The 19816-nt window shown below is 66.6% G+C and overlaps 1 protein-coding gene across 1 annotated transcript; it reads right to left on the minus strand.

Annotated features, from left to right (window-relative positions):
• Positions 1–4540: 4540 nt before the first annotated feature.
• Positions 4541–18925, minus strand: DBH (dopamine beta-hydroxylase). The gene is made up of 12 exons (XM_037036617.1): positions 18608–18925; positions 16381–16527; positions 14873–15127; positions 13947–14120; positions 13302–13404; positions 10007–10173; positions 7940–8083; positions 7510–7548; positions 6886–6945; positions 6442–6569; positions 5845–6004; positions 4541–4934 (listed from the first exon to the last, which is right to left on the minus strand). Exons 1-12 carry the CDS (start codon positions 18923–18925, stop codon positions 4794–4796), a joined length of 1836 nt encoding a protein of 611 aa, XP_036892512.1. The 3' UTR covers positions 4541–4793.
• Positions 18926–19816: the final 891 nt, after the last annotated feature.

A 19816-nucleotide genomic window follows, 5' to 3' on the forward strand; every position in this document is an offset into this window, starting at 1 on the left:
CAGAGAGTCAGGCTCCCATTCCAGTCCGACCCCTTCCTCAGGGGCTGCGCCCAGCGACAGAAACTCTTGTTTCGCCCCCATTTGGGGGTTTGCTGCTCGCCAAGGTTGAGGGAGGTGTGCCCCCAACCCCGCTGGAGAGGGCCCATGCAGGAGGCCATCCCGGCCGCCTCCCACCCTCCCCTGCCACCTCGGGCATCCTTCCTCCCCTGTCCCTCATCTAGTTCTGCGGTGTCCCTGCCCAAAGCAAGCGCCGTGCAGGGAATGCCGGGCCGGCTGGGCGGGGCCTGTCTGGAGGCTGAGAGGGGAGAAAGGGACCCGTGCGTCCCCAGCAGTGCCGTGTGGGCTCAGGGTGGGGCGGTGCCCGGCTGCGGGCTGGGGAGGCTGCGGGGCCCACATCCGTGTGCCCAGCCCAGGCATCTGCATCAGAGCGAGGCTGGTGCTCAGCCTCTGGACCCCCGTGGTGAGTGGGAGGGACCCCACTGGCAGGGACGAGGTGCCGTCCCCCGAGTGAGGATTGCCTGTGGGGGATGCCTGCGCCCTCCCGGGCCTCACACGCAGTGGGCAGGGATGGGGGGCACACCTCCCTCCAGCACAGTGGACGAAAGTGGCAGTGAGCCCTGTGACACTAGGGGCCACCTCAGTGGCTGTGGACGAAGGGCTGGTCCAGCGCTGAGGTCCAGGCGGGCCTGGCCGTCCCTGTGACCTGGGAGTACGGGCGTGGCTCCCACCCACGGTCTCAGCCTGGGCCCGAGCCGGCGGGGCTTCTGCCTTGTGAGGACCCCCTGCCTGAGGGGGCCACTAGCCTGGGCAGCGCCTGACGCGCCCGTCCTCTCCTTCTTCCATGTGGACTGCTGCACAGAAATGCCCGGGGCCTTGCTCAGGGCCACCAGCACCTCCTGCCCCTGCGGCTGCCGCTTGGAAGGGGTCCCTGCCCAGGTGCGTGGTCGAGAAAGCATGGGGCGCTCTGTGGGCCATGGTGGCAGCAGAGCCCGGCCACCACAAGCCGGGTGCCGGGGGGGCCACACCCCAAGATGCAAGGCAGACGCCCCAGGAAGGAAGGCCAGGGGAGCTATCTGCCCGGTTTCCTGCCCTGGGCCTGGTGGCCCCAGAACCCTCCCAGTGTCTGGTCCTGTCCTTGTCCCCGCTCAGCTCTAGTCCTCAGCCTCCCCCGGCTGAGGCTTAAAGCCCAAGGCTCCCCTTGCAAATGAACATGAACCCTGAACCCTCTAGTCATCGGCAGACTCCCCCAGCCCCTTCTGCCCTTGGGCCAGGGTCACAGGGCGTGGTGGCCTGGGGGTGACTGTCCCTGGTGCCCGGGGGCCTTGGGCTGCCCTGGGCCCTCAATAACTGCTTCCTCCCCCTCCCCCAGCCCCAGCCGTTGTGTTGTTTCTGGTCTCAGGTGAGGAGGGGGCAGGGTCGAAGCCCCAGACAAAACTTAGACGTCAGTAGGACAGGAGCAGAGGACAAAGGTCCCCACTTAGAAGCCCCGGGAGGGAAGGTGGAGTGCCCCGTGCCCAGCAGCCGGTGCCCCGGACTTCTGCGGGAGGCCTGGCTGCTCGCCCCGATTCCAGCCTCTGCGCGGCTGTTCCTTCTGCCGAAGAGTCCTCCCCAAACGCCCGGGGACTTGCTTCTGCTCCCCACCAGGCTTCTCACTGACGTCACTCTCCTGGCGAGGCTGTCCCTGCCACCGCGTCCCCCTCTCTTGGTCTAATGACTGTCATGGCCACCTGCCACCCAGTGTGACGGGGTCTCACCCCACCCACAAGGGTGAGCCTCAACAGGTTCTGGTTATAGCTCGCTCCCCGGGGCCCAGTGCTCAGGTGTCTCGGACTGGACGGAGGAGAGGGGCAGGCTGGCGCGAGACCCAGGACCGGCGGTGCTGGGGGACATGGGGCCAGTTTGGGGCGATCTGGGTCCAGACCTGCGTCTGAGCAAACACGCCCGAGGGCGGCTTCTGGGCACACTTTACCGGCTTTGTGAGGGGCCACAGCTCAGCCCCTCTGAGGGTCGGAAGCACACGGCAAAGCCTCCTGGGTTCTAGTCTAGAACCTTCCACGGAAGGCTCCCCAGCGCCCTGCTAGGACTTCTGGTCTGGGAGTTAGGGGGCACGGTGGGCTGCCTTCCACCCAAGGAGCTCCTGGAAATGCCAGGGAGACGGGCTGAGCGAGACCCAGGCCACTGTCCTCGGTCGCCAGTGCCTTTTAGAAGGCCCTGCCCCTCCCCCAGGCTCAGGGTGCCTGTGTGGAGGGGGCTCCGTGGGGCACTTTGCCGTAGTGGCCACCTCTGTTCTGGCTGCAGCAGCAGCCCCCAGAAGCCCTGGGCTCGGCCTCCCCGTCTGCAGGACAGGACGGGTGGGCGGGGGCCGAGCTGGGGGAGCCGAGGAGGGTCTGTCGCCACGGGGGCATTTGGGGGTACTGCTGGTGGTCACACAGGGTGCTGTTGACCTTTTGCACTGGGGCCAAGAGGCGGAGCCTCCCTCTTCGGGAGGGACTCTCCTTGGCCTCAGAGGCTGGTCCTTCCCAAAATGCCCCCGGGGGTGGGAGGTTGGCCAGGTCAGCCACTGTGCCTGTGGGGAGAGCCGGCTGCCTGGGCCCCGCCCCTGCCCAAGGGGGCTGGAACCTCAGCCCTGGGCCCGAACTGCCCAGGGACACCTGCAGCAATGGGAACACTGTACGTTTGCTCTGTCTGGAGCCGCAGCCACACGCCCCACGAAGCTCCGGAGCACGCGAGGCAGACGGAGGCCAGGGTCACTCAGCGGAGGAAGGAAGGGGACCCCAGACCCTCACCCCGATCTTCCCACCACCCAGCCCTGCAGAAGGTGGGCGGGCCCGAGAGCGGCTAGGCCTGGGTGGCCCAGGCCCTGACAGCTGGTCTCCAGGTGGCCGAGTGCCCCCACAGGTGTGGCACCTGCTGCCTAAGTCGACCCTGGGGCCACTCCTGGGCCCCCAGCTCCTTCCAGGGCCTGTTTCCCCATCGTGTGTGGGAGCAGAGACAGCGTGTGTGTGGGTGTGCTGGGCGTTATCCCAGAGCCACAGTGCAAGGTGGTGGCTTTATCACAAACACCAGGGGAGACAGTGGGACAGGGGGCACTGTCTGAGCCTCAGGCTGGGCCACACAGGACAAACTCAGCGACTTCATGGGAGGAGCCCCGGGAGGAGCCCCGAGGGCTTCCCTCAGGAGGGAGGGAGTGACCAACCTGAGCACTGGAAAGTGAGCGCAGGGCAGGGGTCAGGCGCCACAGTGGGCGGCGGAAGGTTCTGGGCCTGGGTGTGATTTCTATTTATTACTCATCGTCGGGGGAGCTGTTTCTGCTCCAAGATCCTGGATTCCCTCTTTGGTGAGACCACAAGTGCCTCTCAGGTGTTTGGGGACAGAGTGAGAGTGGCCAGCGAGGGCCTGGTGGTGTGAGGTGCGCAGAGCTCCAGGCTGACGGGGTGCTGTTCGTACCGGCCGACAGGCACGAGGGGTCTTCTCTTTGGCTGAAGACCGAGCCCAGAGGCGGGCCGGCCTGGCCACCCTCCCAGGCCTGCCCCTTGCAGGGAGGGGCCTGTCATCCGTGGCTGTAAAGATGATTGAGGGCTGGCTCTGCAGCCGCCAGGCCAAGCATCCCACAGCCACCCCGCCCTGCGACTTGCCACGCTCAAAGCCATGATTTACTCCACGCAGTGCGGGGCCCCGCTTGTCCCCGTGGTAATGAGGTGGCTCACAGGGGCAGGCAGCCGCTCCGCTGGCATCCGCGGGGGTGTCAGCAGGCTCTCGCCGGCCCGTCCATCACCCCCTCTCCCCCGAGGCTGAGCAGCGTTTTGCTGAGCTGGCGGGACAGAGCCTAATCTGTCACTCATAGCGGACACCAAGAGCCCAGCTCGGCCTCACGTGGGAGGCATCTCCGAAGGGCGGGAGGAAAAGGCCGGCGGGGGCCTGGGGCCCGTGGGGGACAGACTCAGCCGAGGCTTTCTCTGGTGGGAGCAGGGCCACCCTGGGCATGAGCTTTATTGTCTGGTGAACTGGCACAGCCTCGGCCCATTTTGCGGATGAGAAAACGGAGGGGCGGGGGGCAAAACGGCCCGTCCGAGTCACACCCCCGCCAAGAGGCCCACAGGCTTCGGAGGCAGGTCTGCTCAGGCCAGGAAGGGCAGAGAGAGGGACCGGGTGACCCTGCCATAGGAGCTGGCGCCCAGGCCTGCACCCAGATCTCCACCGTCACGTCTGCGGTGGCGGCTGGCGAGGGGCTGGGAGGGTGTCCTCCAAGTGGGCGAAAATATCTATTTACCCAGCAATGGAGCAATTTCCGAGGCAAGTTGCTAACAAGCTAAGTGGCTGTCCTGCCTCCGTGGGCAGGGAGGCCGCCCACTGTGATGCGAAAGCCACTCTGCAGGGGCGCGTTCAGACAGCACCCGGCACTCAGCCCGAGTGCCGTCAGCGTAGCTGGGGACCTGGGTGTGGCCAGGTCGGCGGAGTCCGCCCCGCAGTCCACCCCGAGGCTCGCCTCTGGGAGGACTGGCCCTCACAAGGACATGGGCGGGGATTTGGGGGCCCTGGGCTCTGGACCCCCTCCCTGGGTTGTCCTGACACTTTGTCAGAGGGCTGAGGAGGGGGTCTTGGTCCAGCCAGTCCCGAGGGGGCTCTCGGGGGGCACTCTGGGCTGTGCAGGGGAGGATGTTGGCGTTTGCACTGTGCTCTCTGGCAGGGGGCACTCAGAGCTGTTTCGTGGGGTCTTCAGAAGGGGAGGAGCACAGAGCTGGTGTGAACCCACGGGGGTGGCGTGGAGGGGCAGCGAGGGGCCGGCCTGACGCTCAGCCTTTGCCCCCACCAATGCTGACCACGGTGGGGCCCGTGGGGCCGGCGCGGCGTGGGCTGGGGCCAGCCGGGCACCGAGGGGCGGGCTCCTCCAGCCGGGAGATGACCTTCGGCAGGGGCTGCTGCTCCCATTCACCCTGCACGAGAGGCACCACAAGGTACACTGAGGACCGAGGGGCGAAATGGGGCGCTGCCTCCCCTGCCACTGTTCCCAACAAGCTCTTGGGGCCTTGTCCTTAAACGCACCTTGTCCCAAACCAAACTCACCCTCCCCGACCCCCGGTGGCTGGTTAGGGGTCCTGCCTGGGAGGCCATCCTGCCCCTTCCCCTCCCTGCCCGCCTTCCACCCAGACCAAGCTGGCAGAGCCCGCCGGGGGGGGCAGGCGGAAGTGATAGCCATCCCCACCCGAGGCGGCATCAAAGGCCATGGTGGCCACCACGTCTGCCCCTTGCCACCTCGGGAGCCTGCAACAGCCTCCCCCTGCGGCTGCAGCGCGGCTTCAGCGCAGCTCCCAGGAATCTGCAGAGCCATCCCTCCCCACCCCCACCCCCTCAGCTCTGGGCACAGCCCAGTCGCCTTTGCATCCCCAGGGTCCCCGATAAGGAGGGAAGCGGCTCTGGGTGTCAGACAGTTGGGTGTCTCACTGGCCCCTCCCACCCGCCCGCTTTATTTTTAGGCTGTGGGGGAGGGTGCTGGCACCCTGCTCACAGCACCCTGGTGAGTCCTGTGACGTGGTGTCGCCAGAGATGGTAGCCCGCCGCCTGCGTGGGCGCTGTCAGTCTCTCCCTCTGCGGGGCTGTCTGTCTGTCTGTCTGTCTGGGCAGGCTCTCCCCACCGGTCTCTCTCAGGGTTTTGTGTGAGCGCTCCTTGCCAGCTCCTTGGAGGGGGGCCCTGTCACCCAGTCTGGCGGTCCTCTGGGGCCCGGAGCTGACTTGCACGCAGAGGGGCAGGCGGCTGCAGGACCTGCCCCAGGCTGTCCAGGGCTGGGGCCAGGGCTCTGGCTGTGGGGCACCCGTGCACACCCCACACCCCCGCCGGCAGCCCACCTGGAAGCGGACAGCGGAGGACTTGTTGCAGTGCATGGAGATGGGGGCGAAGCCGTACAGGGCCTTGAGCATGTCCCTGCTGAAGGAGTTCCAGGGCACCTGGGCGAACTGCCCGGTGACCGAGGCCTGGGGGCAGGTGCAGACCTCCTCGCTGTTGAACCTGGCAGGTGGGAAGCAACAGCGGTCTGGCCTGTGCACCGGGGAGGAGAGCCCGGCAGGGCGCAGGGGCACCTCCAGCAGACGGGCTGGGGTCCCAAGAGTGCCCCCTGGGCTCCAGCTCCGCAGGCATTGCCAGCACTGGGCCTCCTCACAGGCGGGCTCAGCCCTGTCTCCATGCCCTGATGGCTGACAGCCTCACTCTGCCACCTTGGAGGGGCCGGGCTGGGTGGAGGGTGCTTCTCCGCCCAAATCCACAGGTGACGCTGGCCACGGGCACCTCGGGTGGGGGGGCAGCAGAGGCGTGCTTGCCCTGCTCCGAGAGCCGGGCCCGCATGCCTCGCTCCCCGCTCACAGGGCCCAGGGTCTCCCTGTCGGCCCCCCGCCCCCTGCGGTGGCCAGGCAGAGAGCACTGGCGGGCACGGTCCCCGCAGCCGGCACCTGTTCACCAGGTGGAAGTACTTCCGCAGGAAGCCGGGGTCCACCGCGCTCTTGCAGAGCTCCAGCTCCGTCTGCGGGTAATAGTGCACGTAGTTGACGCACATCTCCTCCTGGAGGCCGAGGCCACCCTGTGGGGCGGAGGGGGCGTCACACCGGCCGGCCAGCCGGCTGGCCATCACCAGTCTGGGCATCCCGTTCGGTCCGCCCGCTCGTCCGCTCATTCATTCATTCATTCCTCCATTCACCGACCAGAGCCTGGTGGGCCCTGCTCTCTCTGCGGCCACACTGTGTGTGGAATGCCCGAGGGAGGCACCCCGCCCTCCGCAGCCCGCACTTGAAGCGAGGGAGCAGATGTGCTCTTGGAAGTGTGGACAGTCCCCGAGCAGAAGCCCACGCCGCAGGAGCCCCAGGGACAGGTGGCAGGGAGAAGTCAGGGCGACTCACCACGGTGGCCAGCTTCCTGTCCTCCGTGCTGTAGGTGCAGGAAGTGATAAGCAAGTCCCCCTGCAGAGCCAGCAGACCCCCATCAGCACCCGCCCCCCCGGGGCAGAGGTGCCCTGGGCCTGTCCCTGCCAGCTGCTGTGTGGGCAGAGCCCAGCAGTGGCCCGTGAGCTCCTGTACCTGGGCGTTGGACACTGAGTGTCCCCAGGGAGGGACGACGCCTGGCTTCTGTGGGCCCTCAGGGCACAGCCAGGCCCGGGCAGGCCAGCTGGTGCCTCTGCAGACCGTTGGCCACATCACAGGCCTCACCGACCTTGGGCAAGTCCTGAGTGGCCGGGGCGCCCCTTCTGCCTGATCTAAGTGCCGCCGGCGACCTCCACACCCTCATCGCCTGCTAAAGCTCTCAGGCTTTGTGGCCGGCTGATCGGGCGGATAGAAGCACATCACCCCTCCCCCTCCCAGGGACCCTCACAGTGACCCAACAGCCCAGCCCTGCCTGCAGGGACGTGGGGGAGACCCTTGCACAGCGCCCCCCCCTCCGCCTCCCATAGCTTAACTGTCTGGGCCCCCCGCCCAGGGAAGACCCTCCAGTCCCTCTCAGCCCCTGCAGCACAACTGGGCACTCACCGGGTACACAGACACCATCCTCTTTAGCATTCGGATCTCCTGGGTGGGCAGGGCAGGTGAGGAAAGGGGTACATCAGATGGCCGCAGAGCCGGCTCCGGGAACCTCCCCAGTCCTCTGGGGCTGTAAGTCTGTCCCAGCCCCTCGGGGGAGCCAGGACTGGCTACGGTTGGCTTTTGCCAGGAGGGATTGGAACAAGAAGGTGGGTCCCCAGACAGATGTGACCACCGGGCTGCCTGGGTCCCCCAGGGCCGGCAGTCGTGCAGACAACGGTCCCTCCCAGGGAGTAAATGCCCAGGGGAAGGGCTGGCCACTGAGCACCCCACCAGGTGTCCGGGCCTCGCCCAGGACAGGGCTCTGGGACAGGGGCTTTCCCATGGCTGTTGGGAGAGAGATCACACAGGCCCGGGGGTGGGGCAGGCAGGCCCCTACCTGAAAGTGAGGGCTGTAGTGGTTGTCCCTGTTCACAATGGTCCTCTCCTGGCCGTCCCGGGCCAGCACCGTGACCACCTTCCTCCCTGTCAGGTGGGTGTGGAGCTGAGAGGCGAAGATGTGTATCCCAGAGCCGGGCAGGGCCTGCGGGGCAGGGCGCGGCAGGGTCGGAGCCTGAGCACATGAGGGACCCTGAGCGCTGCCCCCCACTGGCTGCCAGAACTGCCCGCGGGCCACGGGGCAGAGGTGGCTCCCCCCAAACACCTGCATTCCTGGGCCTCATCTGTCTCCCCATCCGTTTAATCCCTGTCAGAAACACTTGAGCAGCGAGTGAGCTGCCCGTAGAGAAACGCCCCCTGTTGGAAGAGCCCACCCTTCCCAGCAGCAGACTGCCCTGGAGCCCAGAGGCTGGCTCGGGTGCAGACAGCTTCCCCTCCGTCCCCTCTTGAGCCCCAAGGGCCGACAGCTCACTATGCGTTCAGTGACCAGACCACAAGGCGAGGGGCCGCCGGCAGGTGCCACCCCTCCCAGCTCGGTGGCTCANCGCGGGCCACGGGGCAGAGGTGGCTCCCCCCAAACACCTGCATTCCTGGGCCTCGTCTGTCTCCCCATCCGTTTAATCCCTGTCAGAAACACTTGAGCAGCGAGTGAGCTGCCCGGAGAGAAACGCCCCCTGTTGGAAGAGCCCACCCTTCCCAGCAGCAGACTGCCCTGGAGCCCAGAGGCTGGCTCGGGTGCAGACAGCTTCCCCTCCATCCCCTCTTGAGCCCCAAGGGCCGACAGCTCACTATGCGTTCAGTGACCAGACCACAAGGCGAGGGGCCGCCGGCAGGTGCCACCCCTCCCAGCTCGGTGGCTCACATCTGGGGGGCACGCATGCTGGGTGGCCGCTCCGAGGAGCACAGGCCAGTGCGGGAGGAAGTTCCCAGAGGACTACAAAACATCGCCCATGTGACGGAAAACCAACTAGAGCCGGCAGAGACAAACAGCCCACCAGGAAAGCTGGACGGACCCGTGGAGCCGATACAGATGGAAAGACCCCCAGGCATGAGCAACAGCCCAGAGGTTCACGTTGAACGGCAGGGAAATGCCCCCCCCCAGGGGATGGGGAAAATAAAGTACAGATAAGTGGTGGGTGGGTGGGTAAGTCTGGGGCGGGTGCCCTCCGAGCTGAGGGCATGATGGCATTCCCTCCGGGAATGATGTCTTAGGGCACGAGGGTGGTTTGCCCAAGGTAACGCTGACACCCTCTGCATGTAGCAGCTGCGTGGCTGGCAGTCTCCCCAAGCACACGAGCACCACCCTGCAGCCCTCTCCCTGGCAGTGACCGTGGGCAGCACCCGAATGCTGGGACGCGGGGACAGCTCAGCCAGGCCGGGACTTGGGGAGGTGTGTGGGCACCCCGGGCACAAGATTTGGGGGTCACGCCCACTCCTCCAGGAACTGGGTCCCCCACTCTGCCCTGGCTGTTGGTGCCGACATGCCTCTGAACGGGCCCTTGTGCGGCTCTGAGAACCGGGCTCCCTGGCGTTCTGTGCCCCAGGCAGCGCGCTGGCCTCGGCCGGTCTGCCTGGGGGACGTCCACGGTGAGAACCCGGCTGGGCCCCGCGAGGCAGTGGTTAAAAGGCAAGTCCCAGGCCACACACCTACCACTCGGTTTGTTTGATTTTAAACACCTTGCATGCGAGGGCGTGAAGTACGAAGGAGAGGAGTATGGGGCCTAGAAAAGTGTCGCCCTGGGGAGGAGGGGGCAGCGCTGGGCGGGCCGTGGCCGCCAGTGGCACTGCCCGAGTTTGCGGTGGGCATTGCAGGTCCAGCCTGCCCTTTGGGATAGACCGCTGTGTCCGAACGCGACGCTGGGGGTCAGGGAGACTGGGCCGCTGCGCAGGGGGAGCCGGCGCCCGCGGTCACTGGCGCGCAGTGCGCATGCGTGCACCCGCCCAGCGGGGGCGCCTGGACACACCGGGGCGACGGGGCTGGTCGGGGAGTCACAGGCGCGAGGTGTCCTTCCTCGGCCCCACCTGCAGGGCCGCAGCGGGGAGCCAGCCGGGCCGGGGCGGCACTCACCAGCTGGGTGCACTTGTCGGTGCAGTAGCCGGTGAGGACGAACGCCGTCTCCTCTGGCGGGATGGCCATCACGGGCGTGTACACCAGGCCCAGCTCCAGGATGCCCGCGTCGAAGCGCCGCCGCGTGGCCGTGTAGTGCAGGCGGATGCCGGAGGAGTCCCTCCGGTCTGGGGGCGGGGCGGAGGTGAGCAAAGGCCTCCCCCGCCCCCGGGCGCGCTGGCCCCAGCTGCCCGCGGACAGGAGGCAGCCGGTCACCCCTGCTCCCCCGCCTACCTGCATGCCAGCCACTGAGTCCCCACAGGGGTCTGCACCAGGAGGCGGCCCCCCCGCCGATACCCACACCTCGCCACACCCAGTGGGAAGAAAGCACATTGTTTGTGCGGATCCTGAGTGGGAGGCATGGGACAGGTAGGGAACTAAGACCGCTGTGGGGTCAGAGCAGGAGATGCCTCCTGCAGGTGGGGGCCTCAGAAGCCCCCACCGTCCAGGGCGCCTGAGCTGGAACTGGCCTGCGGGGGCCTGTGGGGGGATTCAAGCAAAGAGGAGGCCGTGGAACTCCGCCCGCCCACAGACCCCCTCTGCGGGGCCTGGCCCCTTGCCAGCATGGGGGGGAGGGGCGTCTGCCTGTGGAAGTAGGGAGCTTGAGGTGCCTACTTTTGGAGGCTGCCCACCGTATCCCTGTGGCCGCTGTCCTGCAGGATGGAGGCACACCCAGAGCACCCACGGAGCGCCCTTCTCAGGACAGACGGTAGCAGGCACCGGGACCCTGGAGCAGGGAGGCACTGAGGGTCTCCCACGCTGCCCAGGGCCCCTTGGCCAGCAGCGTGCTGGGCGCTCTCAGGCAAGTCACTGCCCCTCTCTGGGCCTGGCTCCGAGTCCAGGACCCTTCCTGAGCAGACCTCAGGCTTCTTGCGCTGCGACCCAGCCTCGCCTGCAGGCTCCTGTTGAAGGTGCTGATTGGAGAGGCCATGGAGCTCCCTGGGCCGCCTGCCAGCCGCCCATAGGAAGGTCGTAGGAAGGAGAGGCTCACAGGCCTGGGGACGCTGCTACCCACAAGCATAGCCACACCGCCACGCGGCTCCCAGCAGCCTTCCTCCCGCCCCACCCCTGCTTGGAATTGGTTCCCTTGGGCGGGGTCCTGAGTACCTCAGCGCGGAGCAGCGGGAGAGCCCCATGGGAAAAGAAAGGGAACAGGGGGATGGGTGGAGAGTCCAGGTCACCGAGGAGTCATTGCTCCCCATTTACAGATGGGGAAACTGAGGCTCAGAGCCTGATCAGACGTCCCCGCCCAAGGTCGCAGGCCTGGGAAGTGATGAGCAGGGATCACAGCCCAGGGGACCGGTGGCTCCCTGCTCCTTTGCTCGGAGGTGAAGCCAGGAATGCCCCCTCCTGCCCCTGCCCCCCCCCCACTGCCATGTCCAAAGGCGGCCTCCATATCTCTGGGCAGATTGCATCAGAGGATAATACTAAAGACAGAGATGCAATTTGCTCACGCAGAGACAGGAATTAAATAATGAAACCACCGTGGATTCTGATATTTGTGGAGACGCCGCCCACCTCCCATCTGCGGCCCGTCAGGCACACCCTTGCCTTTGGCCCGTCGGTACAGCCACAGGGTCAGGGAGACAGATTGGCCCTGTGCTCAGGGTGCCTGTTGGCTCCCGGCCGCCTGGGTCACGCGGGGCGAGGGCCCACCTCCACGTGTGAGCGCTACGTGCACGAGCTTTTGCAGCCTCCAAGGGGCTCTGGGGGGCAAGTCCACACAGCAGGGTGGTCAGCCACGCAGGGTCACGCAGTGAGGGACCCAGCCTGGAGCTGAAAATCTCCCTCACACTGTTTGTGCCCCTAACTTACGCAAGCAGAGGGTCACTAAGAGGAGAGCGCGGGTGGGGGAAGCAGGCTGTGCGGCTCCCTGCGGGAGAGATGCCAGCGAGACAGGGCCACAGTCTCCGTTTCTGACGTGGCATCCACCGACTGTCCACCCTCAGGCACCAGGGACCCAGCCACTGCGGCCAGTGGCGCCGGCTCACTTCCCACCCCAAGTTGCAGCCAGGACACACGCCCCAGAGCCACCGCTTGGCTTGGCGCTCTCAGTTCCTGGCTAGTGACCAGAGCGGGACTTGTCACCTTGCTGGACCTAAGGGCTGGTACCGTACACTGGAGGGCGACATCCCCACGCTGCGTCACCCACGGGCCCGACGCCCTGTGTCTGGGGAGCAAACTCAGCAACAAGGGCACCGCCCCGCTGCACCCGGGCCAGGCCCAGCCTCGAGCCATCCCGCACGCTGCCACGGACGCCCTTCCCCCGGGGGCTTGTGCCACCGTGAGGGGCAGTCCGGGGGCCCGTGAGCAGCCCCTGCTCGCCATCCCGACCCGAAAGCCTGTTCGAGCGCTCAGGGCACACGTGGGCTCTGTTGGGAGGTGTTTCGAGGAGCAGGAAGGAAACTCACAGCTAGAAACACCCCAAACTGAACTAGGGGACAACTGACTCCGAGGACAGTGCTGGGGGTGCTGTCTCCATCAGCCAGGCTGCCGGAGGGTGGGTGCTGGGCAGGGACCACGGTGGCCAGGCAATGGCCTTCTTCCTACCCTCAGCCAGGCGCTGGGTCCCTGTCCAGGCTGTCTTGGGAGGGCCAAGCCACCAGTCATGGGTGCCGGTGGGTCCCCTAGTTGGGGACTGGTCCAAACAGCATCACTGAGGGTGGACTTCTGGGGTGGTGGCATGTGGGACCGCTGTGGTCTGAAGCCTCTCCCCACCCAGAGTCCCTGAGCTAGTGCTCAGCGCCCCGACACAGGCCTGCCACTCCAGCTGCCCTGCCCCGTATTCACTCAGGCCGAACCAACACCTCAGGGGCTCCTCAAAGCTTTGGGGTCAGACCAGCCCGTCTAGGCTCAAGTTCAGGGCTCGGTCATGGCCAGACTTCCTAGCTCTGAGAGTTCCTGCTCACTTTGTGGGGTTCCTTTCCTCTGGGCCTTCATTTCCCCACCTGCAAAATGGGCACTCAGAAACCTCTATTGCCTTCCCCAGGGCCTGGCACCTGGCACAGTGCCATGTCCACAGTGCTGAGCCAGCCTGGCCAGGCCCTGCCCGGGAAGCCCACCGCAGTCAGGGAGACGGATAGCGAACGAGAGACCCGAGAGGGACAAGTGCCGTAATGGGCCACGGAGGACGTGAGACTCGGGGAGGACCCCGGAGCTGACGGGAAGCCCGGATTGTCTTCCTGACTGGGCACGGCGAGTGGAAGGGCCGGGGGAGGACAGAGGCGGCCCCGTGGGCGGCCTGGGACTGCCCTACCTTGGATCATCAGCGGGTTGTGGTAGTGCACTTCCAGGCGGAGAAACCTGGAGGATCCGGCGCCCCCAAAAGCAAGGCCAGCTTCCTCCGGGTAGTAAAAGGGCTGCAGGAGCGGGGACAGGGCATCAGGTTCCGCAGCCTCAACTGGCAGATCGGGTGTCTGAGGGCGTCCCTCCCGGATGGCAACCACCAGGTCTGTGGGGGCAGAGCCCTGGGGCTGGTGTTGGTGAGGCAGCTCCCCCCCGGGTGCCCAGGGGGCTCCTAGACTCCGGTCGGGGGGTGCTGGTGCCCCTCGGCCAGCCGACCGCCTGAGCCCCTGCTGGCCTCCCCCAGAGGTCAGTGCGCCTGGGGGAAACTGAGGGGAGCCCGGGGAATGGCCTGCCGCCTGCCAGGCTGGGACCACCGTGTGCGCAGCCCCCCGCCAAGTCCAGCCGGGGCAGGAGGTCCGTCCTGTGAAGGACATGGACCAGGGAGCTTTTGCATTTCTATAGGAAAACAACAAAGGCTCGAAAAGTGGAGGAACGCAGGGAGCTGGCAGGACCTGGGACAGGGCCCTCTCTGGGGGCCTCTCCAACAGAGCGGTGGGGACACGGGAGGGTGGAGGACTGGGGTCCCCGAAGGCTGCGGGGAGGCCGGGGCGCGCACCTTGGCGCCCAGGGCCCAGGCGGCCAGCACGTGGCGGCAGTGCGTGAGCTGACCGGGCTTCATCCTGGAGTCACAGGGCCCGCTGGTGTCGGAGCTCTCGAACCCCGCCGTGCACTGGAACACCTCCATGTGGTGCACCAGGGCCTCGTTGCCCTTGGTGACGATGGGCTCGTACTGTGGTGGGGGAGGGGATGCTGACTCTGGGGCTCCCTGCCCCGTGGAGGGCCTGGCCCCCCGCCCCCCGCCCTGGGCCTCGGCTTGCCCATCTGCACAATGGGAGTGTTAGGGCAGGCGATTTCCAGGTGTGCTTTGGGGACTCTGGACTTTGAGGGCGGAGCCTCCCACCTGGAACCAGGTAGAATCTCCCAGAAGCCCGTGAAGAGCCACAGAGGGAAGGAAATGAGGGCCATTTCCTGATGGGATGGGCGGGAAAGGACTGTCCTTGTGTGGATGTGGCAGGCAGTGGCCAAGGGCACAGAGGCCACTGCCTGCTGGGCGCCACTGGGCGCTCACACGGCCTCTCTGAGCTTCAGGCCCTCTCCCGGGAACCGGGATGCTGACGCCCAGGGCTGTGTGGGCGAGACAGCAGTGACGGAGCAGGGACCGGGGGCCGCTGCCCCAGGCCAGGGGAGAAGTGGACAGGACTGCCCCACCTCCAGGGCGGGGTTTAGGGTAATGGAGTCTGAGTCAAGGTGCTTGTTAACGAAGGGGGAGGTGGCCAGACAGACAGACAGACAGCCTTTCCGGCCCCAGGGGCAGGTGTGGAACTCAAGGTATCCGTTGCCTTTGGTCCAGGCTGGGATCCTGGGGCCGCGGGGTCAGCTCGCACTTGCGGCTGCAGGAAGGTCGGGGTGCCTGGGGGCAGGGCAACGGGCCGAACCAGGACCATGGACAGCGCCCGGGGCGGCGGACCCCTGCGTACACACCATGACGATGTGGTGCCGGGAGAAGCCGGCCGGGAGCTCAGTCATGTGGCACCAGTACGTGGTGTTCTCGGGCACGAGCACGTTGAGGACGCGGATCTCCATGGTGCTCGTGTCCGCGGGCAGGGCCGGCGTGGAGACGTTGGGCTTCAGCAGCTGGACCCTCTGCAGCCCTGTGCGCAGTCCCGAGGCGTTGATGGCCTCCAGCGACCGGAGCGGCTGCTCCAAGAGCCCATACACCAGGTGGACCGTGTCGTCCTGCAGCCGAGACAGCGCGCTGCGCTCGCCCACTGGGCCCTGCCCACCCTCGCCTGTCAGGTGGGCGGGCGGCGTGCCTGGCCCGGAACCTGCAGAGCTACCGGGGGGACTACAAGGCTGACCCCCGCCCCTCCGGAGTTGGGCAGGGAGGACACGGAAAGTTCTGGTCATGGCCACGCTAGAGGTCGCAGGCAGACTCAAGGGGACGCGGGAGGCAGGGCTTGGCTTTCTCTTGTGCTGCTGGGAATGCAAACTCAGAGTCCCACGAAGGAGGTGGCGTGGGGCATGCAAGATGTGGTTTACCAGCGTCTGTGCGTGGGCTTGTACACGTGGTGGCAGCTAACTGCCCTCCAAGTTCATGGCCACATAAACCCAGGAGCCCCAGGAGCCGTTCCCTGCGGGGGGTGCCTGGCGTGGCAGCCCTGGAGGCGCCGAGCCACGCACACAAGGGCCCTGGAGGACCCTGTGCCGAGTTCCCTGGAGGGTCCCCTGCCTGCCCCGCCTCTTCCTCAGGGGCCGGGGGCCGGAGGTCGAGGACTCCCGCAGCTTGCATGAGGGACACCCCTGGTCGCCGCCAGCTCGGCCCCCTGGGGCCTGGGCCCTGCGCACTTTCCCTCGGGCCTCCCTTTCCTCCGCTGGCGTACCACCAGGCTGTGCCGCTGCCACACCGCGGTGATGACAAAAGATGACGATGGCAAAGCACACTACAGGTTCAAGGGTTTGGTCTCCCTGGGGGTCGTTTCTCCCGAACGGGGGTCCCAGAGCAGCGGGAGAAGCCTGCGGGACCCACGGTGGCTGGGAACGCCTGGACAGAGCCAGGCAGGCCTTCCAGGTCGTCCCCCCTCCGCTGCACTTCACAGACAGGTAAACTGAGGCCAGAGGAGGACTGGACCCGCCCCGGGCCTCACAGCAGGTGGGCAGCAGGGCCAAGGTGGGGAACCAGATCTCCAGGGATCTTTCCAGAATTCCACTTGGAGGCAAGGACCCAGGAGGAGAAAGTGCTGGGGGCGAGATCACTCAGGTCCCAGGGTGCGAGGCTGGGGAGGGGGGAGGGCCCAGTCTAGAAGCAGGTCCCCTGTGTGACCTGGGGGAGGAGAGGCTGACAGCCCAGGAGGCGGCCCCCTGCCTGGTCCTCGCCCCCTGCCTCTGTGTGCCCCCCTGGCTTTCCGTCCCTGTTCCCGGGCCCAGGGACGCCACCCTGGAGGCAAGCGTGCTCCCCAGCCCATGCCATCCCAGGCTCAGGGACCACCCACCTCGATGAGGTAGTCGTGGGGGTCGCAGGTGCTAAAGGGCCTCTTGAAGACCAGGGACAGGCCCCCCGGGGTCCTCTGGGCCTGAAGCAGCTGGTAATCCTGCTGCGTGTCCAGATGAATCTGTCCCTTCTGGTCACTCCAGGCGTCCTGCAGAGCCAAGAGAGGACTCAGAGCACTAGGTCACGGCCATAGGACATGTGGCTTCATAGGACACACCGGCCCGGAGGGTCCGGGGTTCTGGCCGGGGCAGGGGCTCACTCCCCCCTTCTGGATCTGCCTGGAGACAGCACGACCTGCCCCACGCCCTCGGCACCCCGAAGCAGGGCTCTCACGGGCCAGCTGGGGTCCGAGCTGCTCAGCCTCATCCCATCTCCTGCCTCCGTCTGGCTAAGAAGGCTCCCAGGCTGGGAGGGGCCTTAGGTGCGGCTCCCACCTAAGGGTCTGTGGACGGAGGGGTCATGCGGGTGCCTGGAGCCATGGAGGGGGCACACGGGGAGGGTGGCTGTCCTGGGGCAAGCGAGGGAGGGACGGCCAGGTGCGTAAGGGCGCACTCAGCTCAGCCCCCGCCCTGCACGCACACAGCCCTGGAGCGAGACCACCGCGCGTGCTGCGCCTGCAGTGTCCTGCTCCCCTCGCCCTTGGCTGGTCCCAGCCGGGCTTGGAGAGGGTTCACTGAGGCCCAGGGAGGAACCAACCCTAATGCACTCTCCCAGGGTGTTAAGCAGTGATGACCCTGCCCTCCACTACCCGCAGCGGCTCCCCTCCCTCCGGGGGGCCCGAGGTCCCCCAGAGGGGCGATGGCAGAGACCAGCCCACCGCAGCAAGCAGGCCTGGGTTCCCGCTCAGGAACACCCCCGTCCTTGGCTGGCTTCCAGGGCTAAAGCGTGTTTCCCTCATCTCCTTGAGAAAGAAGAAGCCTGCCCAAGGCTTTGCAGACACGTTCCCCAGAGGGAAGTGCTGAGGCGGGGGGCCACCTTTACACGGAGGCAGAAAGTTCCAGTAATGCTTGACTTGGAATCTAGGGTATGTTTGCTGAACATATGGCTTAAGGCAGAAAAACAAGCCTGACATCTGTTTGCATAGGAATTTGTTGTGCAAATTAACCGTGGTGTGCCGGCGGGGGGTGGGGGGGTGCCACTGGCTCTTTTCTCAGCTGCCAAGGGACCCTCCCTGGTGGCTCGGAGGTGTCTTTCTGGGCTGTGAGCCCCTGGGCTGCCGAGTCCTTGAGTGCGGGTGGACAGCAGGGCAGCCCAGGGCGGCTCCGGCCGGTCCTACCTGGGCGGCCCCAAGCAAAGGGCTGGCGCTCCTGCAGCCCCGCCCTCACCTGGGACCCGGCAAGGCGCAGCCCTGTAGCGTCGGCCCTGGGATCTCATGGAACACCGTCAGGTGCCATTGTCAGCTCCGGTCAACTCAGAAAAACCAAAGAACTGCAGGGCGACACTCTGCCCACCCTTCCAAGGCGGACACAGAGGCCGGCATCGGGCTGGCCGCCTGGGTGAGCTCCGCTGCCGCGAGCCCGCTCCCCCACCGAACCCTGTGAGAGCCGCTCAGCTCCCAGATTAGGAGAGGACCTGCCAACTCCAGGGCATTCGGCCCTCCTGTGTGTCTTTGTGGAGAGCTGCGGCTCATGCTCAGAGAGGCCCCAATGGCCAGGCTCATCTCGGGGGGCCGGTGGCTGGGGCAGGTGCAGGGCCCCCAGCACAGGGCCTCCTTTCTATTTGTCAAGCCCCCAGAGATGTGTGGGTGTGAAATGAAGTGCCCCCGGTCTCCACCCTTTATAGCAGGAGTGGGTGGGTTTGACGGCCGGGGACCCAGGACTCAGCTCCCGGGGTTCCTCTGACACCGGGGTGTCTGCACCTGCTCTGTTCACCTGCGCGTGCAAAGCTCAGCCTGCTGGTGCCACGTCCCGGGCCCTGAGTGTGTTCTGGGCACTGTGCTCAGTCACACGTGAGCACAGGGCCCTCGGAGAGTGTGGGGCCCACGGCCATGGGGGCAGAGGTGGGGCCGTGGGCATCCACATGGGCTGTGTGTCCTTCCCTCGGCCCTGGGGCACGCCGGGCCCTGTTGTTTGGGGTGTGCCGTCCGGGACCATGGACGGCATCTCTCTCATTTTCTCCTCGAATTGGCATCCCCAGGACGCCCAAGCTTGGGACACAAGGAGAATGTAGGTGGAAGGCCAACTGAGGGGGCTGGGTAGGGGCGGGCTCAGGGTGGAGGGAAGACTCACCCCGAAATAGGCGTTGTCCCCGTCAGTCCAGACCACAACCAGGTCAGCGTTCTCCAGCTCGCCGCGGTCCGACATCCCAAACAGCACCCCGGCCCCGGGCTCCCGCACCAGGAGCTGGAAATGGACCGTCTCCTGCACGTAGCTGACATTCCAGAAAAGCTCTAGGGTCCCCTCGGGGTCCAGGGGGACGTGGTAGGGCCAGGGGCTCTCGGAGGGCACCGAGCCCTGCAGCGCGGCCACCAGGATGACCAGGAAGACGGCCACTGCGGTGCCGTACATGGAGGCGGCCTCGCGCGCGCTGGGGCTGGGCACCTGCATGGCGGGGTGAGCACCGCCACCCCACCGGGCCATTTATGTCCTGGCCCTTGGGGGGGCGTGGGCCCAGGCTCCCGCAGTAATCGCATTAGTCTGGCAGAGAATCGAATTGTCCCGGCGACCCTCCCACCAGCTCGCGCCCCAGGCCAAGGCCCTGCCTGCTCGGCTCTGTTAATCGGCATTAATGGCCCATGGGCCTCGTCAGCGGGAATTGAAGCGGACTGGCTGTGTCCCCTCAGAGCTGTCCCAGAGGAGCTGTCGGAAGGTGGCCCCCGCCCCTGCAGCCAGAAACCCAGTCAGGCGCCCCCCCGGGCAGGCGTGGGGCTGACCACCAGGTGGGCTGGCCCATCCTGTCCCCCCACAGCTGGCGGGGTGGGCCCCGTGCAGTCCTGTTCGTGGGGATGGGCTGACAGAGACCCCACGCTCATCTCCCAGGTGACCGGTGAGCCAGGAGACCCCGCTGCGGTGGGCCTGGCCCAGGGGGCCACCTCTGCAGTGCTGGAGGGCGGCCCCCTTTCGGACTAAAAATAAAAGACGATTCCCAAAGAGGCCCTGTGTTTCAACACGCTCTCCCTGGCCTGCTGCTCCACTCCGCTCCCCCGCAGGCTCCAGCTGGTGCTGCGGCTGCTGCAGAAGGGGTGGGCGCAGTGCTGGGGGGGCTGCAGAGCCGGCGATGCTTCGCTAAGGGGGACAGTGTAGGGGGTCTTGCTGGTGGGGGACAGACAGGGAACAGGGTGTGAGTGGCAGGCCTGCTTCCCTGTCTCCATGGCTCCCGAACCCTGAACATCATCCAGCCGAGAGTGGGCCTGGTCTGAATTTGGATCCTCCCCGGGCAGCCGGCCCGTTGCCCTGGTTCTCCACACACTGCAGGGCCTTCCCATAGCTGGGTCCTAT

Source organism: Sturnira hondurensis, unplaced genomic scaffold (genome assembly GCF_014824575.4).
Source record: "Sturnira hondurensis isolate 20B ecotype Veracruz unplaced genomic scaffold, ASM1482457v3 Scaffold0022908, whole genome shotgun sequence".
NCBI classification, from domain to species: Eukaryota; Metazoa; Chordata; class Mammalia; order Chiroptera; family Phyllostomidae; genus Sturnira; species Sturnira hondurensis.